The sequence below is a fragment of the Bufo gargarizans genome, chromosome 3 (assembly GCF_014858855.1).
Source record: "Bufo gargarizans isolate SCDJY-AF-19 chromosome 3, ASM1485885v1, whole genome shotgun sequence".
In the NCBI taxonomy this organism is placed as follows: domain Eukaryota; kingdom Metazoa; phylum Chordata; class Amphibia; order Anura; family Bufonidae; genus Bufo; species Bufo gargarizans.
In genome coordinates, this window is record NC_058082.1 from 122,558,679 (window position 1) to 122,580,625 (window position 21,947).

The 21,947-nt window shown below is 43.1% G+C and overlaps 1 protein-coding gene across 1 annotated transcript in view; it reads right to left on the minus strand.

Annotated features, from left to right (window-relative positions):
* Positions 1 to 5,224: 5,224 nt before the first annotated feature.
* The window catches only part of SUOX (sulfite oxidase), a 28,874-nt gene continuing 12,151 nt past the window's right edge, over positions 5,225 to 21,947 (minus strand). The window contains exons 2-4 of the mRNA XM_044287219.1: positions 14,027 to 14,091; positions 10,110 to 10,284; positions 5,225 to 9,055 (exon numbers count right to left, since the gene is read on the minus strand). Coding sequence (XP_044143154.1) covers positions 7,592 to 9,055; positions 10,110 to 10,284; positions 14,027 to 14,085 — 1,698 coding nt within the window. The 5' untranslated portion in view covers positions 14,086 to 14,091 and the 3' untranslated portion in view covers positions 5,225 to 7,591. The remainder of the gene's footprint in view (positions 9,056 to 10,109; positions 10,285 to 14,026; positions 14,092 to 21,947) is intronic.

The following is a 21,947-nucleotide window of genomic DNA, read 5'->3' on the forward strand; positions in this document are numbered from 1 at the left end:
TAGAGCAGCAGTAAGGCCCTGTCCACACAAACTTTTGTAGGCAGAATTTGGCACGGATTCCATGCCAAAATGTGAGTGGCAGCCACCCTTAATCTGCCTCCTTTTGTTTACAGTATAGTATTACATTGCACTTCGACTGCGGTTTAATACCACGACTATGCCAAGAACAGTGATCAGGTCCACATCATTTAAATTGAAAAACTGTGGCAGAAACTGAGGGGTTAATGCTGTGGAATATGCTCAAATTCAGTTGTGCTAATAAATCTACCTAATGCGCTTTTTTTTTTTTCCTACAGTATTAGACAGGATGTGTACTTTCCCCTGCAATATGTGCACTTTCCCTTCTGTTTACACTGTGATGCATTACAGCCTGTGTTATCAGTCTTCCCTGAAGATTTGAATGTTTTCCCACCTCCCCAATCTGCCCTGCACATTCTCCTGCCTCTCCGTGCTACTACTGCCAACACAGAAAGGGAAAGAAGAGAGTGGACAGAGCCAAGAGCAGTGCATCGTGCATAAGTTCATTTATTTCAGTAATGCAACTTAAAAGGTGAAACTAATATAGACTCATTACCTACAAAGAGAGATATCTCAAGCCTTTATTTGTTGTAATTTGGCTGATTATGGCTTACAGTTTATGAAACCCCAAAATCTCAATTTTGAGGTACCCTTTGCTCAGGGGATATGGATTAATTAGCCGACTAGAGTGTGACACTTTGAGCCTAGAATATTGAACCTTGTCAATTCAAATTTTAAGCTGCATTAATGCAATTCCCTTTAATTTGCATTACTGAAAAAAAAAGACTTTTGCACCATATTCTAATTTTGGGAGTTTCGCCTGTATGTCAGAACAAGCAGGACAGCCTGCTATGCAAAGGAATTACACAGACACTGCAACCAGGGCCGGTTCTAGGTGAAATGGGGCCCTAGGGTGGAAAACAATAAGGGGGCCCCCCCCCCCCCACATGGCACACAATAGAATTATATATATACAGTAGTAGTTGTGACCGGTGCTGGGGGCCCCTAAGGAGTCGGGGGCCCGGGAGCAATTGCCCCCCTTGACTCTATGGTAGCACCGGCCCTGACTGCAACAGCAACATTTTGATTAAGACTTTTTAAAGGGATGCTTAATATTGCATTTAGGAAGCAAATGGACAATAAAAAGAATTCCAATGAAAAGTTGTTGTGATAGTATTCTGAACTATTCATGGATACATTTTTTCCTAAAAAAGGATAGCTCTGGCTAGAAAATACCAGTTCATGTTGTTATCCAGCGGTGGGGGCATGAGCAAAATATATAGCACACAAAGGCCTATTTTTTATTTATTTTGTCCATTCGCATCAGTAACATTTATACGTAGCTAAATTATGAGCATATAAAATTGACTCTGTAATAGTGATTGGAAAAAATCTGCTGTAATGTGACGCACAAAATGATGATTGGCTATGTTTTGAATAATGTTTTCATAAAAATACGGGTCACGAGTTACTTGACCAGAGAAAATATTGATCTTGGACCCAAAACATAACTGTTTGGGTCCCTACTCTTTCACAGCAGTGATTATTTTAACAAATTCTGAACACCAGAGAAAGGCGAGCTGTAGTAATCTACGAAGGGGAACTGCTATAACAAACCTGTCTACACGGGTGGCATCTCCGACATCTGCCCTGGTAATTGGGGACTGCCACTTGTGGATTGTCCCTGTGCAGATTTCAAGGTAAGACTGCCTCAGCAAACCCTTCTGTCTGCGTGTGTTACAGGGGATTGTTCTTCAGACTGGAAGTAGGCATATTGTGCATTGTACGGAGGGGTATGCTCTGATCTCTGTTGCAGTTTTCCTGGCATTTCAGATACTGAGAAATGTGAAAAAGAGAACAGCTACCCAGCCTGCCGCATCATTTAGAGGGCTAGATAATAATTCACAATAAAAAGACGTGGGGGCACATTTACAGTGGAGGAAATAATTATTTGACCCCTCACTGATTTTGTAAGTTTGTCCAATGACAAAGAAATGAAAAGTCTCAGAACATTATCATTTCAATGGTAGGTTTATTGTAACAGTGGCAGATAGCACATCAAAAGGAAAATCGAAAAAATAACTTTAAATAAAAGATAGCAACTGATTTGCATTTCATTGAGTGAAATAAGTATTTGAACCCTCTAACAAAAAAAGACTTAATACTTGGTGGAAAAACCCTTGTTTGCAAGCACAGAGGTCAAACGTTTCTTGTAATTGATGATCAAGTTTGCGCACATTTTAGGAGGAATGTTGGTCCACTCCTCTTTGCAGATCATCTCTAAATCCCTAAGGTTTCGAGGCTGTCTCTGTGCAACTCTGAGCTTGAGCTCCCTCCATAGGTTTTCGATTGGATTAAGGTCCGGAGACTGACTAGGCCACTCCATGACCTTAATGTGCTTCTTCTTGAGCCACTCCTTTGTTGCCTTTGCTGTATGTTTTGGGTCATTGTCGTGCTGGAACACCCATCCACGACCCATTTTCAGTTTCCTGGCAGAGGGAAGGAGGTTGTCGCTCAGGATTTCACGATACATGGCTCCGTCCATTTTCCCGTTTATGCGAATAAGTTGTCCTGTGCCCTTAGCAGAAAAACACCCCCAAAGCAAAATGTTTCCACCCCCATGCTTGACGGTGGGGACGGTGTTTTGGGGGTCATAGGCAGCATTTTTCTTCCTCCAAACACAGCGAGTTGAGTTAATGCCAAAGAGCTCTATTTTGGTCTCATCAGACCACAGCACCTTCTCCCAGTCACTCTCTGAATCATTCAGGTGTTCATTGGCAAACTTCAGACGGGCCTGCACATGTGCCTTCCTGAGCAGGGGGACCTTGCGAGCCCTGCAGGATTTTAATCCATTGCGGTGTAATGTGTTTCCAATGGTTTTCTTGGTGACTGTGGTCCCTGCTAATTTGAGGTCATTAACTAACTCCTCCCGTGTAGTTCTAGGATGCTTTTTCACCTTTCTCAGAACCATTGACACCCCACGAGGTGAGATCTTGCGTGGAGCCCCAGAGCGAGGTCGATTGATGGTCATTTTGTGCTCCTTCCATTTTCGAACAATCGCACCAACAGTTGTCACCTTCTCTCCCAGCTTCTTGCTAATGGTTTTGTAGCCCATTCCAGCCTTGTGCAGGTCTACAATTTTGTCTCTGACATCCTTGGACAGCTCTTTGGTCTTTCCCATGTTGGAGAGTTTGGAGTCTGCTTGATTGATTGATTCTGTGGACAGGTGTCTTTTATACAGGTGACTAGTTAAGACAGGTGTCCTTAATGAGGGTGACTAATTGAGTAGAAGTGTCTAACCACTCTGTGGGAGCCAGAACTCTTAATGGTTGGTAGGGGTTCAAATACTTATTTCACTCAATGAAATGCAAATCAGTTGCTATCTTTTATTTAAAGTTATTTTTTCGATTTTCCTTTTGATGTGCTATCTGCCACTGTTACAATAAACCTACCATTGAAATGATACTGTTCTGAGACTTTTCATTTCTTTGTCATTGGACAAACTTACAAAATCAGTGAGGGGTCAAATAATTATTTCCTCTACTGTATTAAGACTGCCGTTTTAGATGCCAGTCTTAATAAAGCCCCTGCTCTGGCGGTGGATCTGCCAGAGTTATGAAGAAGCGCGAACGCCTCTCCATAACTTCCGAGCTGTCTTACATTTAGACCATTTTCTTCGCCTAAAACCGGCTTAGAAAATGATGAATGAGACGGGCCTCCTGGCCTGTCCCGAACGTTAGACCTAGCATGAGCGGGGTGAAGTCGCAGATAGCGGCGCAACTAAATGCGCCACCATCTGTGCCTGAAATAAGTCTAATTTAGGCATATTTCAGCTTCGTAAATGACCCCCTTGGTCTGCAGATGCAGATGTTCTAAATGCTTTGCAAGCCATTATCTAGTACACATTCTTTGAAGAAGATCTTCAAAAAGTGTCCAATACTCTATGGACAGTGAGCAAATATGATGTTGGAAGGTTGCCATGACGAGATGGGGCTGCCAGCCGCGCCCTTGCCCACTGGCAGAAGTAGAGGATGGCGGCTCAACGGGAGGTGTATTTCAATCAGTATTGTAAATAACCTCCAATCATTGCCCATGTAAAGGAGCCCTTCGAATAAGAGCCGTTATCATTCAAGTATATTATGTACACTTTTTCTGGAGGCTTTCAGGCTGTAAATATGTAAGAATGTGGTGTACTTTGAGGCAGACACTGACCACTACTCAAAAACCTTCCCAATAGACATGTTTTCTATAAACTTGCGTACCAAAATAGCTGTCTTTAATATTTAACAGTATTAAATAGGGCAAAAACTTAATTTGTAACATAAATAATGTAGTACGAAAGTTACCCGCCTAGCTTTACCCAACATATTAGTATAGCATTTGCAATTGTGACGCAATTTTGTACTTTATTTGGTTTGCAGAGAGCTGTTGCAATGTTTTGTTTAACAGTCTTGTTCTCAGCCATAGCAACGTGCTCCTGCACTTTGGGATGTGCTGACTGACCCCCTTTTTTCTTTGCAGTTTGTACTGGAGGTGTGGCTGCCTCCCCAGCCGTGCACTCCTGACCAGCTCGTCTGCCCCATAGGCTGATTTTAATTACCGTAGTGTTAGTATATAGCTTGGCCTGCTCCCCCTCACTCACTGAAGCCATCTGCCACTAGGAGAGAGAGGTTGTGGACTCTCATTGCAGTCCTTGGTGGCCATTTGGCGCCAGGAGTGGTGTGGAGTGGGCTCGGCATGCATGCTGGTACCTGCTTTCCTAGGATATAATGGAGGCAATTTTGGCACCAAAAAATGACAGAAATTAAAGCGGGCCCAGCATGCATGTGGAACCTACACTTGCTGAATTATATGGTAGCCGTCATGGCACATAACAGAATTTTGTGTTAGGAACCCGTCTAACTAGAGATCGCCTTGACGTCCGGCAGACGGGCTCAAATAATTTTGTACAAAATGATTTGCCAAGCATCTTTAACTTATTAGTATAGCATTTGCAATTGTGACGCAATTTTGTACTTTATTTGGTTTGCAGTGAACTGTTGCATTGCATGTTTTGTTTAACAGTCTTGTTCTCAGCCATAGCAACGTGCCCCTTTGCTTTGGGATGTGCTGACTGACCCCCTTTTTTCTTTGCAGCTTTACCCAACACCTCCATGTAATTTTGATGGGCACATGTTCATAATATATTACAGAGGAAAACATGGACTATAATTTAGCATTCGATTTTATTAAAATAGTACATTATTAAGCATAATAAAGCACAATGTATAAAGCATCTAGGAGTATTCCATATGTATATATTCGATACAAATCATCCATGTCTACCCGTTATGAATATTACCAAACACATCAGTATAATCACAGCACATTTTGGTTAACATATGAAGGATTCCCAGTTACTACTTAGCTCCTTTGTCACTTCTTCAGTTAGACAAGTAGACTTCTACTGGAAGCTTCTCAGCCAAGGATTGTGCGTTGCACATCAGAGGCTACAACTACCCACATTCAATGAATGCCAACCTCCCTGCATTTCTTCAGCTTTCAGTCCCGAAGTCTTTTCCCACTGCCTTGGTTACCAGAATCACTTTGGGTGGGGGAAGGGACTGCGTACTACTCATTGGTCCACAGACACATGAATGAGCTGGAATACTCCAAACAAGGCAGACCCAGTGCTTCATACATTCAAAAGCAGCTACACTGGTAGACTCGCCTAATTTTGCTATAGCCACTAGTGTTATTCTTAGGGCTCATTCAAATGCATGGCCGCCGTGCCCATGTTGAAGACAGCAAATAGCGGTCCGCAATACACAGGCTCCGCCGCGTGAACTCCATGCTACGGTGCGGACCCATTGACTTGAATGGGTCCGCGATCTGCAAGTTACAGTAAAAGATAGGACATGTCCTATCTTTTTCTGTGCAGAGGCATGGATCGGAAGCCCATAGTTTTAACAGTTTAATTTTTACTGGGTTCCCTATGCAGTAAAAAACAGACCTGTTCCCTTCATTTCCGAGTCAGTAACATTACAACAATGCCACATTTACTTGTGTTTTAATACTGAATTTTTTTTTTTTTATCAAAAACTTTATTTTTATTTTTTTCTTGTATTCTAACCCACTTTTTTCCCCCACATTTCCATTTCCAGAGCTGTGTGAGAACTCCTCTGTAGTTTTTTGTGATACTATGGAGTGTGTATGACTTTTTGATCACTTTTTATTCGAAAAAACTGTGAATTTGCCATTTTGATTTTTTCCAATAGGGTGTGCACCGAGTGGGATAAATACGTTTATATTTTAATAGTTCTGGCATTTTGAAGACACAGTGGTGCATATGAGCTTTATTTTTGTTTATTTATTTTGTTATTTTTATTATGGGAAAAGGAAATGCTTTGAACTTATGTATATTTTACAACTCTTTTTTTTGTTTTCTAACCTTTTTTAAGCTCCCCTAGGGGACCTGAACGTGCAGTCATTAGACTGCTTCTTCCATACATTAATGTGATTTAATACAGCAGTATATGGGAAATTTAGTACTTCCATTTCAGGCGTACATTCACCAACAAACAGCTTCCCCTATTTCCGCATGGAGAAAACGTTCAGGCCGTCTCAGATACTAGGGTCACAATTTACCGAGGAATCTGTGGGTCTAAATGTCTGCAACTGGCGTTATTGCTGACTGCACAAATTAGCCCCACAACAAGGGCAGCCACTCGGAGATTACATCAGCCATACATGTACTGTGCATGTCATCAAGGAGTTAAAGGTGTTGTCCGGTGGGGTAAAACAAGAATATTTTTTAAAAATAAAATTACATCACCAGTCCTATGCCGCTGTTTACAAGCTTACTAGGTCCCTGCTTCACGGGTTCTGTCTTGACACTCAGGAAATATCCATCTCATCCAATGACCAGCAGACCTGGTAAGTGTTGAGAAGAGGGTAGGGGGGAAAAAAATAAAATAAAAATAAAAAATAAACCAACCCCTTTGTCAGCCAATTTCAGTGGGACCAGGTGACTGACTCATATGTATTGGAAGGCCTCCCAGTAAGAAGGGCTGGGCAGAGCCTAGCATGCATGTGGCATTGCGGATGACTGTACAGCAACCGTAGAATTAGCCGGATCTTTGAAGATGACCATGGACAGAGCAACATCATTTTCTCTATCTGTAGAGCTCTCATTCAAACATGAAACTTTCCCTGAATTATTTTACTTCCCTGTGGAAAGAGGCACTTTATAACTACCCCCATGTAGTTAATGTATATGATACAAAACACATGCACATATATTTATTATATGCTCTTTAAGTGCAGACAGGACTTCTTTTTATTAGGAACCACATAGCACCAACTCTACGTGAGAGAGGATCCTACAATTACAATCTGACTGACCTCTGGCCGAGTCACACTCAATATGAAATATAAGCTCAAGTTCGTAGAAGCATAAAAAAGGGGTCAGCAAAACAACTCCGTGACTAGGAAGCATCATTAAGAGCTACAATATACTGTATCTCACACCTTTATGTACCACTTATTGTAACATCCCATTTCTCTATCCATAAGAGAACTGCCTCTTTTCACATCAGTGTTCATCTCTGTCTACTGTGATGCTTATACGGTGCCAAGCATTATTCAATACCCCACGCAAGTTCCATATTGGGGCCACAGAATCAGGCTGCACATTGTAATTGTCATCTACGGCTTTACAGATGATAGTCATTTCGTTGCATTCTACAGGAATAGCTGCCTCCAGTATCCAGACTTTCCATGCCCAGGCCAGACCCTCTTTCTCCTCTCCAGTAAGTTCAGCCACTTTCCAGGTTTTTCCCCCATCCAGAGACACATCCACTCGAACAATTTCTCTCCCGCCTCCACTCCATGCATATCCTTTGATGGTCACGTTTCCATCATGATTTGGGGTGATCTTTTCCCCAGGCCGCGGTTCTGTAATGGCAGATTGTACAGGTAGGTCTTGTATGGCTGGAGAAGAAGAAAAGTCTACAGTATCCCAATCTACATTTGGATTGAAGCCCTTGTAATCATTCTGTTGCCAGTGACTAGAACTTTCCTCTGCACTTACAATGATTCGTCCCAACCACTTCACATTCCGGGCACCTACCACACCTGGCACAATAACCCGCAGAGGAAAGCCATGGTCTTTAGGCAATTCCTCACCATTCATTTCATACGCAAGTAGGACTTCATGGTCCTTGCTCATTGCACGCTTAAAAGAGATTGATGCTCCATACTTTGTTCCAGTTATGTCTTGATCCAAGCCTTCAAACTGGACATGTAGCAAATTGGGCGTGTCCTCTGTATAGCCAGCATCTAGTAAAACATCCCTTAGTCGTACTCCTGCCCAACGAGCTGTACTAATGGCTGCTGTACCCCAGTCTAGACCCTTAACTTGCTTTATAGCATTCATCTCAGAGCGCCTATTTCCTGCACATTGCAAAGTGGCAGTAACTTCATGTGGTGAAAACTTCGTCTTGAGGTCTTTTAGGGACAGTTTTAATGGTTTACCCTGCTTTGCTCCAGGGGGTCTCTCTACAACAAGCTGGAACTCATCAGGTTTAATATTTGGCACTGGCAAATGGTTCCTCTTGAAGAACAGCTCATTTGGAGTGATGAAGCTGTCTGTTAGCAATTCAGGAGGTGGCTCAGCATTAAAAGGCTTTTGACTATTGACCTTTAGAATAGGATGTCGAGAAGGATCACCAGAGTAAGGATCAGACACATCACATGGCTCCTCCTTGTCTTCAGGGCTGAGCACTCCAACCTTGTACTCTTGCAACATTTCCATCACATGCTCACTCTTGTGAACACCATAGAGGGCCCAGAAAGGCTCTAACGCTTCCCCTGCAGCCAGCAAGATCCTTTTTCCTCCAGGATGCAGATCCACAAAATCTGTGATATCGAATACTTCTCCTGCATATGTAACCCATATCCTGTCAGTAGGATTTTTGTGCTTCTTGATGTCCTCTCTTGTATACTGAGGGAGAGAATTCGAAGGGACATGTTCTTCTTTAGACTCTGCTTGAGCAACCTTAAAGAAAGAGAACATTATTTTACCATTTAAGGCTTTGTACAAGTAATACTGTAGATATTACATACACACAAGACATGTCTACAAAGAGGTGTACATAAAACAAGAATCATAATGACCTACTTGGTGAGCAGGGTCAGTATCTATAAGTGTCTGGTGTACATGTGTTAGGGCTCTTTCACACTTGCGTTGTCCGGATCCGTCGTGTACTCCATTTGCCGGAATTACACGCCGGATCCGGAAAAACGCAAATGAACTGAAAGCATTTGAAGACGGATCCGTCTTCAAAATGCGTTCAGTGTTACTACGGCACCCAGGACGCTATTAAAGTCCTGGTTGCCATAGTAGTAGTGGGGAGCGGGGGAGCAGTATACTTACAGTCCGTGCGGCTCCCGGGGCGCTCCAGAATGACGTCAGAGCGCCCCATGCGCATGGATGACGTGCTATGCATCACGTCATCCATGCGCGTGGGGCGCCCTGACGTCACTCGGAAGCGCCCCGGGAGCCACACGGACGGTAAGTATACTGCTCCCCCGCTCCCCACTACACTTTACCATGGCTGCCAGGACTTTAGCGTCCCGGCAGCCATGGTAACCATTCAGAAAAAGCTAAATGCTAAATGTTTCGGCAATGCGCCGAAACGACGTTTAGCTTAAGGCCGGATCCGGATCAATGCCTTTCAATGGGCATTAATTCCGGATCCAGCCTTGCGGCAAGTGTTCAGGATTTTTGGCCGGAGCAAAAAGCGCAGCATTCTGCGATATTTTCTCCGGCCAAAAAACGTTCCGGTCCTGAACTGAAGACATCCTGATGCATCCTGAATGGATTTCTCTCCATTCAGAATGCAGTGGGATAATCCTGATCAGGATTCTTCCGGCATAGAGCCCCGACGACGGAACTCTATGCCGGAAGAAAAGAACGCAGGTGTGAAAGAGCCCTTAGCTGTGCACCAGGCATTTGGTCTCCTGCGATGGAAGAATTTCTTGCCCACACCCCTGTATAGAACTGAGTACATATGGTCATACTTTTATAAATCATGCCAGTAAGACCTTACTTTTCGCCTCTGAGAATCAAAAATCAGGAAGGAGCCCATTCCGAACAATGTTCCCGCTGTGGCAGCACCCCATTTCCAGCCATTTTCTCCGGACCCAGTGCCTGTGCTCCGTTTCCGCCTTGATTCATTCTTAGATGTACACATTCGTACCAACATGAACATCTGTTTCTGCAACCTAGAAGACAATATATAGAAGATAGAATACATATACAGAGATAGTGTGTACACAAACTCTTTGTTTTCCCCTTACAAATAGTCTATGGGCACCATATTATATAAGAGTACCGCACAGACCAGTAATACCGCCATGTTCAGGAACCCTTAGGACACGTCCAAACGGGACACAAGCCGAGCAGATACATGTCCGCAGTACATAGTGAGTGTCCATCATGGATTTCACAGCACAACAAAACACACAGGTAGCTCGCACAGGTTTTTTTTCTGGTCAATTTCTGTCCCGTGTGGACATTCACTTTAGTGCAGTCTCTGTGTATTTTTGTAATCTAGTCACATTACAGGAAGCAGGCTGGACAGTGAAAAGGAGCCAAGGAGAAAGGAGACAGTGGGAAGGAGACTTGAGACTATTCCGCACTCAACACCACTGCACAGTAAAGTCAGCGGCTTTGTATGGACAAGACAGTAGAGATCTTGTGCAAGTACTTAGTGCAGACTGAGTACCACATGCCAGTCTATGTTCTGTACACAATAGGAGGTTTCATGTGAGCAGCCTGTTCTAGGCCTGTGACTGAAGCTTCCTGCAAGCCAAACATATAGAGGAAAGGAAGACCGTGTAAGAGCAGGAGACGTGGGAACAACCAATCCTCCTTCCTCTTTGGCTATCAGTTGGAGTGTTTTTCCCATAAAGGGGAAGCTCAGATCACTGCACTTTGAATGACCTATCCTGTGAAGATTAAAAAGTGCAAAACTAATTCCATAAACTGCATTTGGTCAACCTAACATGTCTCCTATATTGCAGTCACAAAAAGGGCCATATTTCAAATTAGGCACTTCTGGTCACTTGTCTAGAGAGACGGCCACAAGATGGGTGGCGCCAAAGAGTTGGAGCACCCAATGTTCTGGGTAGAATGAAATCTCCAGAGTCCACACCATCTCCAATTCCTAGGTTTCTTTGCAAAGGCCCCATTAGAATAGGAGTCTGGTATAAAAACCATGGCTACAATGGGTGCTCTCTCGCTGGACAGAGCATGGAGGCTGCTCACAGGTACAGGTTGCTACTATCGTTTGTAAGACAGAGAGGGAATGTATATGGTTTATGCCTCATCCACACGTCAGTGTTTGGTCAGTGATTTCCATCAGTCACTGTGAGCCAAAACCAGGTGCGGATCTAAACACTGAACAGGTGCAGATCTTTCCCTTATACCTCATGTCTGTGGAGGCTCCAATCCTGGTTTTGGCTCACAATTAGGCCTCATGCACACAACAGTTTTCGTGGTCCGCATCCAAACCGCATTTCTTGCAGCTCGGGTGCGGACCCATTCACTTCAATGGGGCCGCAAAAGAGGCGAACAGCACTCCGTGTGCTGTTCGCATCTGTTGCACCGTTCCGTGGCCCCGCAAAAAAAAAAAATATAGCATGTCCTATTCTTGTCCGTTTTGCGGACAAGAATAGGCATTTCTACAATTGGCCGTCTGTTCCGCAAATTGCGGAAGGCACATGGGCGGCTTCTGTTTTTTTGCGGATCCGCGGTTTGTGGACCGCAAAAAACGGCACGGTCGTGTGCATGAGGCCTTACTGATGGAAATCACCGACGTGTAAATGAGGCTTTGGTCAGTGCTTGGGCAAGCAGATTTTGTTTATCTGGTGTTATTTTGTATCTTGCACACCTCTTGCCTGTTTATATGTTTTCCAATAAATGCCGGAAACGTGCTGCCCGGACACGGAATTGCAGACCCACACTTCCAGGTCCGCAATTCCTTTCTTCCCAAAAATAGAACATGTCCTATTCTTGTCCGCAATTGCGGACAAGAATAGGCATCTTCTATTAGTGCCGGCAATGTGCGGTCAGCAAAATGCGGAACACACATTGCGGACGTGTGAATGGACCCTAAAGGTGTCTTAATAAGGGAGTATTCATCCTCAGTGCCTGAACTCTGAATACAGCCCTGGTCACACACTGAAGTGCATATCAGCTGCAGGCTGTACAAGATAAGATAAAGACAATAAAAGTAATTCACTAGTAATACTGTAAAAAAATAGATAAGAGAACGTCCCTGCAGGGAGGATCTTAGGACATGTTCATAATGAAGAGGATATGGTCTGAACTTTTTTCTTTGGTTAATGGGCGATTCCACAAAAAGGAACCGTAACTTTGTTTTTGTCAATGTTGTTTTGAAAGATTAAAGTGAATCGTCGTTAACACATTTCAGGCTAGTAAAAATGTTGTAATGTATACAATTTGTAAATGTCTTTACTAGCACATTTTTATTACATTTTCTTTACGTGCAGATTTGGTACATATGAGGCACAACACTGCTTATTGCAGAGCTCCCAAGTGTCCCTCTTTTTGACCCAAGTCCATCTGTCCCTCTTTTTGATCTGAAGGATAGATTTTCATTATTGCACTCACAATATTGATGCAGAAACGTGTTTGTCTGGTTCCTCTCTGTATATTATAGCCTGCCTTGTATATTATTTCATTGCTTGAAGCAATCTGGATTTTAGAAATTTCTATATTCAGATAATTTTTGCGGCATTTCATAAGAGAAAAACTATTGAAGTGTATATATATGTAGGAAAATTTGATCTTTCACGCAATGAACCATAAGTGTCCCTCTTTGAACGTCCAAAAAGTTGGGAGGTATGTTATTGGGCAACACTGACCCGAGAGGGTCACGGCACTAAAGGAGCACAAGTCCAACATACAAGTCAGCTAAAGTCTACATTTCTAGTGTTACTTATTAAACAAAACAACAGCAATGTCAAGAGCAGAGACAAATCCAACAACAGCGTGGAGCAATTAGTGCTAAAAATGCCAGCGACCAGCAAATCAAATATTCGCTTTATGCATGTCTTAGTTTAAGCATTTAATGCATTTTACATTATTGTCTGCATTGCGTTAAAGCGTCGCGTTGTACAGTTGCATCATGGTACGGCTGTGACTGTCCACCGTACACCTCCTGTACCAGCTAGAATTGGAGAAAACTAAGATCCTGACCATTTAACACCTTAAACGCCATGCTCAGTACCGACTGTAGCACCTTTACAGTGGCCTCTGTTTGCTCTGTCAGCCCAGGTATTGTGATATCTGGGGCTGCCAGTCCTGTGACTATGCTAGTTTCCTGCTCAAGCAACAATATACTGGCACACATTTGTATCCCAATACATTACTGTGAAAATACAGAAACTGAAAACTTATAGCAGGTCAGCATCGCAGAAAGCCTCTTTATCAGATGAGCAACTTTTTATTTTTAAAGGGAACAGTTAAAAATATGGACTGCTAAATGGCCGCTAGCACATCCGCAATACCCAGTCCCCATAGCCCTATGTGCTTTTATCGTGTAAAAAAAAAAAAAATAAACGATTTGATACATATGCAAATTAACCTGAGAGGAGTCCTGTCCCTAAAATGAGTCAGGGACAGGACTAATCTCAGGTTAATTTGCATATGTATCAAATAGTTTTTTTGACACAATAAAAGCACACAGAGCTATAGGGAATGAATATTGCAGATGTGCTAGCGGCCATCTAGCAACCCATGTCCTCAGCTCTATACACAAAATCCCAGTGACAGGTTCCCTTTAAATAGAATTTTCCCCCTTAAGCAATTTTATTACCGCCACTGTGCAATATATTGTAAAACTCAAAAAATATATTGTAAAACTCAAAAAACAGGAAACCTACCACCAACTCATATGTACCCCAAAATTGTACCATTTCAAATTGATAGATAACTTACCTCTGTGGTCTGGTCAGGCTGCATAGTGCCACTGATGAAACCCTATGGAGCAGTGTCATATTTTACTGTAAATCAAAAACAGAAGAGAAATGTAAGTTCCAGAGGGAAAAACAAACAAACAAACAAACCTTACAACCAGATGCCATATACCCCAATATACTCCGACAGATAGAAGACCATTTCAAGCACTTTCTAGTTCTGTAGTGGATTAGTAGATAGGCATTAGGGCTGCACGATATGGGAATTTTGTGCATAACGATATGCGATGCGATATTTTAAGGGAATTGTGCTAGAGGTCTATTTGCTTGGATTTTCAAAGGCAAAAGCACACACAAATTACTGATATTGCAGGAATGTAGTTATGCTTAACTCAAGAACTGAAACGCACAGTGTTTTTCAAAATAAAACATATTTTACTAAATTAAATAACATTTGCATTACTGCAAAAGTACAAAATACAAAACTTGCCATTTTCTTAATAGCACTGCACAGAACAGATAAATAGAAGAACATTTGTTCATTAAAATAATGACTTGCCTCCAGCCCCTCCTCCCTCCCCGAACTGTAAGCGGCCGGCGATACATCAGTGTCAGCCACGTAAAAAGTCAACCATCGATTTATAAGACGCACTGCCATTTCCCCCCAAACATATGGCAATACAATTGCAGCATTTTTAGGTCGGCCAATTGGCGATTGCGATATGGCGATTTATTGTGCAGGCCTAATACACACACACAGAGCCTTATTGTATTTCATAATTAGGTTTCTTTTTTTTTTTTTTTTGGGGGGGGGAATATAAGCGGTGCCGTTATGGAGGCTTCATGAAAAAGGATTTACCGGTAACACTAATTCAGTTTTTCCCCTTACCTCCATGACGGCATCTTGCTTTGAGAACTAACAGATAAATAACTTAAGTTCTTCAAGCGGTTGCCCCACCCCTTCTCCCGTTTGAGAGGTCCCTCCTAGCATCAATTGTCAAACACTACAGGGTGAATAAAGTATGGGGATTGGATCAGGTTGCAGCTTTACATATTTGATCTAACGAGGCGGATGCCTTTTGTGCCCAGGATGTCGATACTGCCCTGGTACAATGGGCTTTCAGATTAGAGGGAGGGTCCTTCCCCATTACTCTTTAGGCTTCACAAATGGCCGACTTTAGCCAACGCGCAATGCTCGCTTTAGAAGCCTTTAAACCTTTTCTCCCCCTGAAAGAAGAAGAGGTTATTGAATTTTCTCCAAGACTTAGTATTCGATAAATATTTCAAGACACATCCTTTGAGGTCCAAACTGTGGAAAGCTTTTTCAGCTTCAGACTTGGGGTTTTCACAAAATGAGGGAAGGTTAACTTCCTCCATCCTGTGAAAATCAGAGACCACTTTGAGTAAGAAAGAGTTATCAAACCTCAAGATAATTCTGTCATCTCTAACAGTTAAGAAGGGTTCTCCAACAGAAAAAGCTTGTATCGCACGTTAACCCTGCGAGCTGAAGAAATTGCAACAAGAAATACCGTCTTGAGTGTCAAGTGTTTAATGTTCGCTACCTCCAAAAAGGTTCAAATGGGGGATTAGTAAGCCCTGAAAGAACCAAGTTCAAGTCCCAAGGAGCAACTAGCAGTCTTATTCTAGGTCCAAGTCTGTCAGCGCCTTTCATGAATCGTATGATCTATGGGTTAGAGGACAACCTTTAGTCCAAAGGCTCAAGGCAGAAATCTGCACTCCGAGGGTGCTGGGTTATAACCCTTTGTTAAAGGGGTTGTCCGGGTTCAGAGCTGAACCCGGACATACCCTTATTTTCACCCCGGCAGCCCCCTTGAGCCTAGCATCGGAGCATCTCATGCTCCGATGTGCTCCCGTGCCCTGCGCTAAACCGCACAGGGCACGGGCTCTTTTGTTTTCAATAACACACTGGCTAGGGCACATTTTAATGGCTAGGGCAGAGCTAAATTAAGCCCTTCAGTGCCGGTGACGTCACCAGGGTTCCTGTCAGCCCCATGGAGAGCCCCGGTACGTCACCGGAACTCCTAAAAATGCCTTTGCCCTGTGCGATTTAGCGCAGGGCAAAGGAGAGCATCGGAGCATGAACTGCTCCGATGCTCATGTCAGGGGGGCTGCCGGGGTGAAAATGGAGGGATGCCCGGGTTCAGCTCTGAACCTGGACAACCCCTTTAAATCTAAAATTGAGGGAATGTTGCCCACTAACTGAAGGATTCTCAGAGCACCAAGAAATGTACTGTATTTTTTGCCCCATAAGACGCAACCCACCCCCCCCCCCCCCAAAAAAAAAAGTGGGGGGGAATGGCAATGCGTCTTATGGGGCGAATGCTGCAATTTTTACATCGCCGGCTGCTGTGATGCTGCACAGCGCAGCAATGTATTAGCAGGCAGTGATGGTCAATTCGCAGTGATGTTACGCCGCCGCCTGCTCTGCCTGTTACTGGAGCTTGATTGTAAGGTAGTAAACAGGATAGCGCTGCTTTAAAGTTACTTGAGGTTGAGGATTACTGTTTAGATATGAATACTGCTGTTAGCAGCGGGGCCCGGTGTATTGGGGGGACACTTATTGGGGGGACGGGGTGTCTGTGGATGACACATATAGCATAAGATGCTATATAGTGTCATTCACAGATCCCCCCATAGCATGGTTATCCACAGATCCCCATCTCCAGATGCCCCCCATAACAGTGTCATCCACAGACCACCATTAGTTCAAAACCCACCAAAAGTCATAACTTTTGTTCAAAATATTTTTTTTCTTATTTTCCTCCTCACAAAACCTATGTGCGTCTTATTGGCGAAAAATACTGTATTTTTTCCAGATTTTCTGGTATATCCTACTAGTCACTCTTTTCTTGCTGGCTAACATGGCATTGACTGCAGAGTCAGATAGGCCCTTAGATTTTAAAATTAACCTCTCAGGATCCAGGCTGACAGGTGTAAACTTTCTGCTTTGGGATGGAAAACCAGGCCTTGCGTTAGAAGGTCCTGGGACCACGGTAGAACCTAGGGTTTTTCCTTAGTCATTTTTGACAGAAGCGGATACCAAGACCTCCTTGGCCAGTTTGGTACTATCAGAATTACATTCGCTCTGTCCTCTCTTATTTTTCTTAGGACTTTCGGAATTAGAGGCAGTGATGGGAAGCAATAAGCTAAATGAAAATTCCACCGGATCGCAAGAGCATCTGTTCCTGCACCATTTGTCCCTTGGATCCTGAGAGAAGTAAATTGGAAACTTTGCATTGTTTTTGTTTGCAAGTAAATCTATTAGTGGAGGACCCCATCTCTGGACAAGAGAGTTGAATATCTACTTTTTTAGACACCCCCCCCCCCCTTTCCTGGATCCAATTTGTTGCAACTTAGAAAATCCGCCCTGGTATTTTGTGTCCCTTTTAGAAAAACTGCTGACAGAGAGAAAACATTCTTTTCCACTCCACCAAGAAATAAGACACAGCTTCCCAAACTGCTTGTAGCTCCTGGTAATTTGATGACTGTCCTCTGGGTCTGAGACCATTCCCCTTGGGCTGACATACTCAGTAGATGAGCCCCCCAACCCCAGAGACTGGCATCGGTAGTGAGAATTAACGGATTCCTCACAACCCAAGGAACTCCTGTCTGTAAATTGGTGTCTTATTTCCCACCATTTTAGGGATGATAAGATATCCTCTGGGATTAGAATCAGCTTGTCTAATGATTCTTGAGTTCGATCCCAATATTGTAACATGGGTCTCTGAAGGGGATGGGAGTGTAGTTGGTTCCAATTTACTGCTGGGATACACGCTGTTAGGGATCCGAGGAGGGCCATAGTATCGGATTGAATCTTTTGCATCTTGTCCTCTGGCAGAAAACACATCCGATTGACCGAATCTATAAATTTGCCCAGGAATACAATCTTTTGTGTGGGAAGAATCTGAGATTTCTCCTAATTTATGATCCACCCCAGGTCCCTCAATCTGTCTCTGGTTTTTAATAGATTGAGGTCTTTTTTGAATCGACTATTAAAAGATCGTCCAAATATGTTATTACTAGGACGTTCTCTTTCCATGAGGCGTTATCATCTCCAACACAATTTTTCTAAAGAATCTGGGCGCTGTTGTTATACCGAAGGGAAGAGGTTGAAATTGGAAGAGTTTTAACTGACCTTGACTCCACACCACTATTCTTAGCTATTGTTGGGAATTCTGATGAATGGGTACATGGAAATATGCATTATTTAGGTCTAGTGATGCTAAAAAGACACCTTCCTGCAAAACATTGACTGTGGATTTGATAGACTCCATTTTGAACTTTTCGTATTTTATTGACTTTAAAAATAAAAATACAATTATTTATGATTAAAACGCATTTTCCCGCTGTGTTTGGATACCATGAATACCATTGAGTAGTAACCCAGACCGATTTGGTTTATCGGTACTGGTACCAAAACTTCCATCTGGACTGAGTCTAGAATCCCCTGCTCCAGAGAAAGTTGAAGAGACCCTGAGCTTTGGACTGGAGTCATCACAAAGGTTGTGGGAGGGACATTGAGAAAGGAAATCCTGTAACCCTGACAAAGAATATTTATCAACCAAAGGATTTGGAGAAAAGGCACATTAAAGAAAAAAAAAAAAACTCTGCAGTCCAGTACTCACAACCTCTGTCGTTCTGAACACTCACTGTCATGATAACAGGTTGCTCCGCACACTCCTCCGGTTCCATGTCTCCAGGAGTAGATGGCTTGAGGACTGCAGGAGATCCAGAACTTAAAGCCCATCACCGGAAGTAACAAAACTTCAGAAGTCATCTTTATGGCCCCCGAACTGAGACACACGGACGACTCCTTCTCCTCTGCCTGGCAGGGACAGGAAGACACTGAGGATGGCAAGGAGGTGGGCCCTTTTTGAAGCTTCCTGTCCCTGCCTGGTAGGAGGAGGATAATCTCAAAGTAAGGTGCAGTCATGGAGGTGAGGGGAAAATTTGAACTTAAAGGGTTTGTCTCCAATTTGCCTAAAAATATTCCCCTAAACCACTAAATACCTCTATCTCCCATCATTCTCTGTGTCGGTCCGCCTGGTGTTTGTATACAAAGGCTGCAATACTGACATGCAGGTTTACAGCACATGACCACTGCAGCCAATCACAGTTCTCACTAGTATATACGCCACAAGACTGCTGAGAATGATGATTGGCTGCAGCAGTCACAAGTCATATACCTCCAAGTCACTGCTGCAGTCTTTGTATACGAAACACCAGGAGGAGGACCAGAGGAACAGGTGAGTATATGATCTTTTTATCTATTTTGTGTTTACTGGCATGGAGGAAATTTTGAGGCAACTTGGACAACCCCTTTAATAAAAACAGCTTACAGCCAACTTGGGTTTATAGTAGCCATTGGCAAAAATCTGTAAGAGGATCCTACACTTTAAAAAGGGATGTATCCACTAGTAGTTTTAATAATTAAACCAGATACTGATATATTCTTTTCTTATCTGTTTATTTTCTAATAATACAGGCCCCATGTGGGCACGCCCTATGATAACATTTCCAGCTCAGGAGCCTGGGGTGTGCACAAGCCAGGGAAAAACTTGGCATGCCACACTGCTGTAAACTGGTTGTAAATGGGAAAAAGTTAAGTCGTATAAGATATCATCAAAAATTAACAGATTCAAATAAAATCTGACGCAATTAGGACCAATACAACAGCGGCCACAAGGTAACGTAACTGCTACAGTCCTAGCTGTATTCCTGTTCCTATCCAAGCAACGTAAATGGGAATATCCGCAGAGCCGAGACGTAGATCCAGAGTGACGATCATTCCAAAATGACCAATACAATTTATCAGTAGACGTAAAAGTTAGCTGATAACTACCGAAAACATCCTATAAATGCAAAAAAATAAAAATAAAATTTTTCATCTGTTACTGGGCAAAAACCATTTGTCCTATACTAAATCGTCACATAATTTTGCTATGTATAAGTATGCCTAAATGAATTAAAGGGATTCTGTCATCAGAAATTAGTCCTATAAGCTAAACATATGGCGATGTCCCTTGTAAAACACTGAATCCTAAAGTGAGTTTATCAAATGCCCCTGTGGCTCTATATTCATAAAAAAGAGGTTTATATCACCTGTCAATCACTTCAAAATGTGTCCAAGGGGACGTCTCATGGTGAAAGGTGCCCGGCTGCAGCCATCTCGTTTAGGTGCCCAGCGCCGCCTTCTGTAGTGAAATCGCCGCCCTCCCTTTCATTCGATCCGCCTACCTCACGTCATCACTGCCTCTCTAACCACCGCTCGCTTCATCCAGATCCCGCGCGTGCCCACTAGGTACTAGCTTTGAACCCGGCTGTAGGAGGTTGGATGGCTGGGATGGGCTGTATAATAGGGCAGTCAGTGGAGGTTCGAGCGAAGAGCGCCGGCCGGCGCACACGCACTTCGCTAAATGAGGCCGCTGCCAGTAGTCCGCACGGGCGCATCAGGTTATACCGCGCGGGATCTGGATGAAGCGAGCTGTGGTTAGAGAGGCAGTGATAACGTGAGGTAGGCGGATCGAATGAAAGGGAGGGCGGCAATTTCACTACAGAAGGCAGCACTGGGCACCTAAACGAGATGGCTGCAGCCGGGCACCTTTCACCATGAGACGTCCCCTTGGACACATTTTGAAGTGATTGACAGGTGATATAAACCTCTTTTTTATGAATATAGAGCCACAGGGGCATTAGATAAACTCACTTTAGGATTCAGTGTTTTACAAGGGACATCGCCATATGTTTAGCTTATAGGACTAATTTCTGATGACAGAATCCATTTAAGCACTTGAAAAACATTGAATAATTTTGAACAGAACGAGTTTTACTCCAACAATTACCTGATCTACATCTAAGTTTGCGTAGTAAACAGTGTATGAAAATGTAATGGAATTACAAAATTTCAAAAAGTCTAGTTTTTCAGTTTAAAAGTCTTACTTGAGCAAGGCCCAGTACTGTTAAAAGTGCTTCAGGCATCTGCTTTTGCGAATGGTCATATTTTCCCATTGCAAAAACGAGGCAGTAGTCCCCCATCATGTTGGGATTCCAGCGGCCTTGATACCTTTTCTCCAGTGTAGAAATATCTTTATGGAACCGCTCTCCATGTTCGTCACTTACGTGTCCCAAATTGGGTGGGAAAAAAGTAAAGATGGGAATGTAAGAAATGCACTTTCAATGACGTTCGGCAGCCAAGTTGTTCATGTGCTGTAAGCATGTTGTCTACTAATTCAGCATAGTTTGCAGCTCGTCTGTTCCCAAGAATATTGCTGAACTGAAACAGTTCTGTAAAGAGGAATGGTCAAGAATTACTCCTGACCATTGTGCACGTCTGATCTCCAACTACAGGAAACGTTTGGTTGAAGTTATTGCTGCCAAAGGAGGTTCAACCAGTTATTAAATCCAAGGGTTCACATACTTTTTCCACCTGCACTGTGAATGTTTACATGGTGTGTTCCATAAAAACATGGTAACATTTAATTCTTTGTGTGTTATTAGTTTAAGCAGACTGTGATTGTCTATTGTTGTGACTTAGATAAAGATCAGATCACATTTTATGACCAATTTGTGCAGAAATCCATATCATTCCAAAGGGTTCACGTACTTTTTCTTGCGACTGTATGTAACAGAAATTGTCTGGATCGTTAACACATTTGTGTTTATCCATCTTAAAGGGGTTGTCTCACTTCAATAAGTGGCATTTATTATGTAGAGGAAGTTAATACAAGGCACTTACTAATGTACTGTTACTATCCATTTTGCTTCCTTTCTTGGCTGGATTCATTTTTCCATCACATTATACACTGCTCGTCTCCATGGTTACAGACCACCCTGCAATCCATCAGCAGTGACCGTGCTTGCACACTATAGGAAAAAGCGTCAGCCGCTCTGTTAGCCAGGACCATGGGAGCTCACATAGGCTT